At 44.1% G+C, this 7,351-nt stretch overlaps 1 protein-coding gene across 5 annotated transcripts in view; it reads right to left on the reverse strand.

Annotated features, from left to right (window-relative positions):
• The window catches only part of LOC138960073 (protein pangolin, isoforms A/H/I/S-like), a 97,500-nt gene that overhangs the window by 43,969 nt on the left and 46,180 nt on the right, over positions 1–7,351 (reverse strand). For all 5 annotated transcript variants that reach the window (XM_070331799.1, XM_070331798.1, XM_070331803.1 and 2 more), the window contains exon 3: positions 1,878–1,966. In XM_070331799.1, the coding sequence (XP_070187900.1) occupies positions 1,878–1,966 (89 nt within the window). The remainder of the gene's footprint in view (positions 1–1,877; positions 1,967–7,351) is intronic.

Raw genomic sequence — 7,351 nt, forward strand, 5'->3', positions numbered from 1 at the left:
CGAGTCCCAAAGTCTGGAGCTGCCAGTAGTGTCTGCGTAGCCAAGCGAGCGTGGCGGCGAGGAGTCGCGTGTCTACCTGAGTTACCTGAGCTGGGCCTGTCACCTGTCCATGCCACCTGTCTGGCTGCAGTTTTGTGGGCCCGAGCTGCCTCGTAAAACACGACTGTAGACCGCTCCCCCACTAACGTCGCTGCCACACGCCCACTCAGTCTTGAGGCCCCCGGAACTCGCTGTCTCAAACCCGTTGTCTTTCGCATTGTTTTGAAAATATAAACTTTACCTTCAAATGTCTCCTCAGCGACAGACTCTTTTCTTTTCTTCACGAGAAATGTATCCTATAACCTATAACCAGGACTTCTATGTGCCTACGCCGTTGAAGCCGACCTGCATGTGTTTTTGTGTGTTTTTGTGTTGTTTGTTTAAATATGTTTTACGACTTGGCTATTAAAGATACCTTTCTTGTAGAAATCTTGACAATCAACAAATGTTCCCCCATGGGTTTTTTTTCTGTCGCGCGTCTTCATCCTGTCAACCATTGTTTTTCCTCTGTTGTCCTCGAAATCTCGTCAGTGTAATCTTATTTTCCCCATCCAACGCCATCATCTTGTCACTTCGTGTAGTTCGCTTATTCCCCGCTGCTGTACTGGGACAAGAATTGGGTGGTTGGGGGGGGTGGTTGTGTTATAGGTTCCAGCCTTGATTTGGGTTTGAGTTCAGAACAAATTTAATCAAACACCCAATCAGTTTTTAATGGGGATATGTTTTCCCATATTATAACCTTTACTTGTTGTTCCCAGTGTCTGATGACAGATTTATGCAACCGTTCAATAAAACGAACAGAAAACCGCAGGCAGAGTTAAAAACAGTGATCAATTAATCCTAGTTTCCAGTTTAAAACCATCGTATTTGCCAAACAAATCCTGCTTAGACAATTAAACAAATGTCCACGACAATCAAGATGGGAGCCAAATTAAAAATCATGACCCCGAGGGCCAGGAGACTCAAGGCTGGGAATTATTCACAGGACTAACCGTCACCCAAAACAAAACGAAATAGGATGGACACGCTATCAAAGGTCAACAGGACTAAATCTGCCCCCTAGCCCAAACCAAAATCTGACAAGGTCCTACTCTCCAACTAACGCTGTGTTTTATCTCATCCTTGCCGGCTATCTCAGCAACTCACGATTACCACACGGTATCGGAATGGATAATCATTAGTCCCTGCGTCCCTTGGCTAAATGTCTACTGATACCGTTGAAGATTGTTGAGGAACTGAATTCTAATGGGCAGATCATAAAGTCAATTATGGAAATATTCCTTTTATCAGTAAAGAAAATAATTCCCTCCTAAAACTGGACCCAAGACCATCCCCTCTGATTTATGAGAAAAACAATCTGTCTGTATGAAAACCAGTCGGTATTCCCCTATTTAATTCTTCTCCATCTCCTCCAAAAGCATGTTCAACCTTTTCTCTCGAAGAAAGTGTAGGCACACGTGCACGATCTGTCAGCGAGTAAAATGATATGGACAGCGATGTCTAGTAAAAATCTAAAGTTCCTCAGCAGAAAAAGCGCATGCTTTTGATGGCAATATGAATATCATGAATATGCCCAGCAAAAAGACGTGAATGACGTCAAAACGTGCCACTCATTATGAGAGGATAATTATATACGCCACCATATGCCACTATGTACTGAAAAGAACATCCAGAAGAAAAAAACAGGCGCAATGAAAAGAATATCGTCTGGGATGTCAGGAACAATCGAAAACACAAACATCGAACGGAACGAACGGAACGACGAACGGACCGACGGACGGACGGACGGACAAACAAGCAAACGTGTCTGTCTGTGTGCGTGTGTGTTGGGAACTCACCCCATTAGGATAGTGTCCGTAGGGCGGCAGGAAGAATCCCATGGAGCCCTGAGGCTGGCCCTGCGCCGAGGCACCCCCCGGTACCTTGTCTGCAACACACACACAAACATCATCATTAACACACCGACACAACACTTAGCGATGATTTGGGCACAGTGGGACTCCCCCCTTTTGAGACCTTCAAAAATCTGAGAAAAATCAGGTCTTAAAAAGGAGCGGGTCTGAAAACGGGGGTCAATGTACAGAGGTTGTCAACAGAAAATCTGAAAAGCAAGGTCTTAAAAGAGAAGAAGTCTTAAACAAGAGTCTTAAAGGGGGGGAGGGGGGGTCACTGGACTTTAAATACAGGAAGACAACATTATAATCAACAAATTGTAAAATCAACCGTATGATCTAAGGTCTTAAACCGTACCGTAAAATTGAAGTTAAAATAACTGACATTCGAGTACAAACAAAAATCGTCAAAAAAATGAAAGAACCATGAAAGGAGAAGGGTGAGAGGGAGTGGGGGGCTTGGTGTGTCTGAGTCTATCTATATCTCGGCCTTTCTGTCCCGGTATGTGAGTGTGTGTCTGTCCGCGTCTATGTCAGAAAAACTATTACTCTCAGTCTCAACCAGGTGTTTTGATACGGAAAAGTTCATCACTCAGGCAATACAAAAGATACACAAAATGTTCTGCGATATTCAAAATGGCGTTGCAACTAACTAACTCTCTCCCTCTCCCTCTCCCTCTTCCTCTCTCTCTCTCTCTCTCTCTCCCTCTCTCTCTCTCTCTCTCTCTCTCTCTCTCCCTCCCTCTCTCCCTCTCTCTCTCTCTCTCCCTCTCTCTCTCTCTCTCTCCCTCCCTCTCTCCCTCTCTCTCCCTCTCTCTCTCTCTCTCTCTCTCTCTCTCTCTCTCCCTCTCTCCCTCTCTCTCTCTCTCTCTCTCTCTCTCTCTCTCTCTCTCTCGATAACCCCAAAATACCCCAACCGGACCCGGTCATGTTAAAAAAGCATTTCATTTGCAATGAGGGCAGTTGTGTACACCAGACTAATTTGAAATCTCTGATTTTCGCGCGGTAGCATAACTGCTATTTATAGGTGTAAGCCGTGAGCGTACGTCACCGTAACAAAGGGGCTACAAACACATGAACTGTTTATTAGGATTATAATCATTATTCACTACTGATTTTTCGTGTCCTGTAGCTAGCTTACAAAACCCGCTGGGGTTCATATCCAAAACGTTTCCGATATGACGACACGCTAATCCCTTTGAACGCAGTCCCCTCAAAACACCGATCATCCCTTTCTCACCAAATAATCACTCCTCATCAGTAAAAAGCGACTTCGTTTCACTCAACATGGCGGCTTCGCCAAAAGCCGTAAAGAGGTGGATATAAAAATGTCACCCGTCCGAAACAAGATGCTATCAGCGCGTCATTTGTATGCTTATGACAAATATTTCTCCATAAAACCCCTCCACGCGTCGCCCGTTTATCGCTCCCCCACCCCATCCCAACCTCCATCCCTACCCCTCCCCCTGCGCCGCAGTTCCCACCTCAAGCTAGCGAAGTGGGCGGCTAACACGAATCTCGGAGAGGTACAAATCCATGACCGGGTTTTGCAGCATGCAGAACAGCAGACAGAAACAACAGCCTCGGGCTCCCCACAGCAGATGAAGAGAGTGCCAGAGTGAAAAGGACAACCCGCAACGGATTTCTCCCTTGTTGAGCATTGAAAATCGTAAAATCAATGTCAAATACCTGCCGGCTGTGGTTAAATAAAAGAATACAAGCGGAAGTGTGTGCAGTGTCTCTGTGTGTGTGTGTGTGTGTGTATATATGTGTGTGTGTGTGTGTGTGTCTGTGTGTGCGTGTGTGCGTGCGTGCGTGCGTGCGTGCGTGCGTGCGTGCGTGCGTGCGTGTGCATGTGCATGCTTGAGTGTGCGGTTTACCTCCTTATAATGGAAGAGACCATCGAATATGACATTACAACAACATTTTTTGGGGGGAAAACAAAGCAACACGCCATTAAAACATGATTACTTCAAAATTTTATTTTTTCAAACACAACAGTAACATCTACACGTTGGCTTGAAATAACAGTACCAATCAATCTACACGTTGGCTTGAAATAACAGTACCAATCAAAACACACTAACAACAAACATGTTTGTTGACAGCTTTGGCGAGTTTTGGGGTTCCTTTTTGTGCTGTGTTTAATGATGTTTTAGAGCTTCAGGCACTTCAAAGTTCAACGACACCAAATCGATATTTTGTTTTTAATATTAATATTATGCTCATAGCATGTTATCCATTAAATTATAGCGTTCCTGTCTGCAGGCGTTAAATATTGTTTCTAATATTAATTATCATGCCGATAGCAATTAATCAATTTAAGTTAATCGAGTTCCACTCCGCAAACTTTACGACTAGTTTCTATTTTTGGCATGCGCATCACACACATTTCTAGCAATTGTGTCATAACTGACGTAAAACGAACATCCAATGTCTTGTTTTGATGCTACAAGTGTTGGGCACAGGGCCTCTATGCCAGTTCTAAATTATAAACTACTCTAGGCAATCGTATCTTTGATCCCCAATCTACATCTGTCTCAAAATGTAACAAGGACAAAAATATCGCTTCAGTAATTGCCGTTAGCTTTATTGAGGAAACCGAGTGGGAACTTGAGCTCTTCGCACTGCCGAGCAGTAACATGCGGGAACCTATCTTGATTAAAGGGAGGGAACAAGCATTGCCCCCTGCCCAAAAATCACCCCGCGCTTATCTACGCTTGCCCCACTTCGTGTCTCTCTCTCTCTCTCTCTCTCTCTCTCTCTCTCTCTCTCTCTCTCTCTCTCTCTCTCTCTCTCTCTCTCTCTCTCTCTCTCTCTCTCTCTCTCTCTCTCTCTCTCTCTCTCTCTCTCTCTCTCTCTCTCTCTCTCTCTCTCTCTCTCTCTCTCTCTCTCTCTCTCTCTCTCAATGTTGCCCTGTACGTGTCTATTAATGCTATCAGTTTTATGATTCCCATGTCCTGCCAAACGGTGGATTTAAACACGAACAGACAAAACCAGGTTCCGCGTGAAATCCAAATGAGCCGGCCACATCAAACTAAAAGCAAAATTGCAAACGCGGACAGTGATGCGTTTTGCAAATAAAGATCAAAACGAAATTGCGGTACATATCGTACCACATGTGGCAGTACACAATTATCGTACCACATGTGGGCTTGAACACGGGTGGGGAACCCAAACACTTGCAAGCGCATGCCCACTAACAGCCACAACGAGAATAAAACTCGCTAAAAACAAATTCAAAGAAGGTAGAACCCCACGGTCAGTGTCATGTGTGTGTACAGTTATTATGGATCACCTCGAGCAGTAATGACCTGATAAAGCCTCTTGCACGTGCGGCCAGGGCTACAATCACACCGCAGTGCTAGTGTCGTCTCTCTCGTTGTCACCGCGCCACAATCAATACCATTACCAACCTCACACTACTCACGCTTGGGTCAACAGTAAACACACTGTCTTCATGGCGACTGGGGACTAACTGAGCGTACTGTTCTTAAACCGAACTTAACTAATTACTGTTCTTAACCCGAACTTAACTAATTACTGTTCTTAACCCGAACTAAACTAACCACTGTTCTGCAACCTAAATAAACTAACCACTGTTCTGCAACCTAAATAAACTAACCACTGTTCTGCAACCTAAATAAATTAACCACTGTTCTGCAACCTAAATAAACTAGCCACTGTTCTGCAACCTAACTAAACTAACCCCTGTTCTTAAACCTAACCAAACTAACCCCTGTTCTTAAACCTAACCAAACTAACCCCTGTTCTTAAACCTAACCAAACTAACCACTTCTTAAACCTAACTTAACTAACCACTGTACTTTAACAGAACTAAATAAAATTAACCAATGTTCTTAAACCTAACTAAACTAACCTTTTCCTTGAAATGACCTTTCCCCTTTCCTCACAAGAACAGATTTGTGCGTTTTGAAAAGATAAACGACTTCGGGGAGATGGGTCTCATTTTAAAGACGTTTGACAGAAGGTTGGTCGAGGGATGGAAAAATAGAATCCACTGGTGACAGAAAGTTCCTGGGCAAAAGACAATGTAGACAGCCCGTAACAACATAAATCTCTACTGGGGGGGGGGGGGGGTAGAGAGAGAGAGAGAGAGAGAGATGGACAGACAGACAGACAGACAGACAAACAGACAGAGACAGGAAGAGAGACAGGAAGAGAGACAGATTGCGATTGCGAAGGTTTAATTGCTAGGCCATCGGAGCGACAGAGAGAGACAGAGACGCACGTGCGACCATCGGCAGCATCTGTTCCATTATTTTTCCATTCGCTGTTAATTTTTTCTGGATCAATTTACGGGTTGTAGGATCAACCATTTCGCTACTCAAAACCTATTTGCACTGAATGAATTTCTTTCTTTATTTGGTGTTTAACGTCGTTTTCAACCACGAAGGTTATATCGCGACGGGGAAAGGGGGGGGGGGGGGGAGATGGGATAGAGCCACTTGTCAATTGTTTCTTGTTCACAAAAGCACTAATAAAAAAATTGCTCCAGGGGCTTGCAACGTAGTACAATATATAACCTTACTGGGAGAATGCAAGTTTCCAGTACAAAGGACTTAACATTTCTTACTGCTTGACTAAAAATCTTTACAAACATTGACTATATTCTATACAAGAAACACTTAACAAGGGTAAAAAGGAGAAACAGAATCCGTTAGTCGCCTCTTACGACATGCTGGGGAGCATCGGGTAAATTCTTCCCCCTAACCCGCGGGGGGTACTGAATGAATTCTACACAATAGATTTACACGTCAATAACATCAGCACATCGTACACTGGCACACTTCAAACGCAAAAAGTGTGACCCGCGCAGTCGCTTGGATCCCATACACTATTCAGTATTACGAACACCTTACGTTTCAACGAAAGCAAACATCGTGCGTCAAGTTGAAAGATGACAAACTGCTCCTTGTTCACAAACTGATTACTTTCATCTGGCCAAAAAGACGGTCGATGACTCGCAGCGATTTACAATCAGTCATTCACCAAGAATCTCTCTCTCTCTCTCTCTCTCTCTCTCTCTAGAAAAGCACGTACATCTTTTGTCGATACAAAAATCTCCCCCCCCCCCCCCCCTCCCCATCGCGATGTTGGTGATTTTTTACGAGACTTTTATCGTCACGTGGAAGCGATAGCGACCAATTAGCCAGGCTGAAGATGAGCCTCCATAGTCAGTCACTTTTTATCCATGGCTCGTGCGTCCCTACCCCATTAGCCATCCATTAAGATTGACGATAGGAGAGAAATTAGCGAGATGGAAAAATCGAGTTTTATGACCATAAGAGCAAAAGTCGAAATAAAGTGCTGCTGTCCAACAACATGCAAAGGAAAGGGTAAAAGAATAAGCTCCCCTTCTCCTCACAACATAAAAGAGGGAGTGTCTTCAAAAAAAA

This window comes from Littorina saxatilis, linkage group LG2, assembly GCF_037325665.1.
Source record: "Littorina saxatilis isolate snail1 linkage group LG2, US_GU_Lsax_2.0, whole genome shotgun sequence".
Taxonomy (NCBI): Eukaryota; Metazoa; Mollusca; class Gastropoda; order Littorinimorpha; family Littorinidae; genus Littorina; species Littorina saxatilis.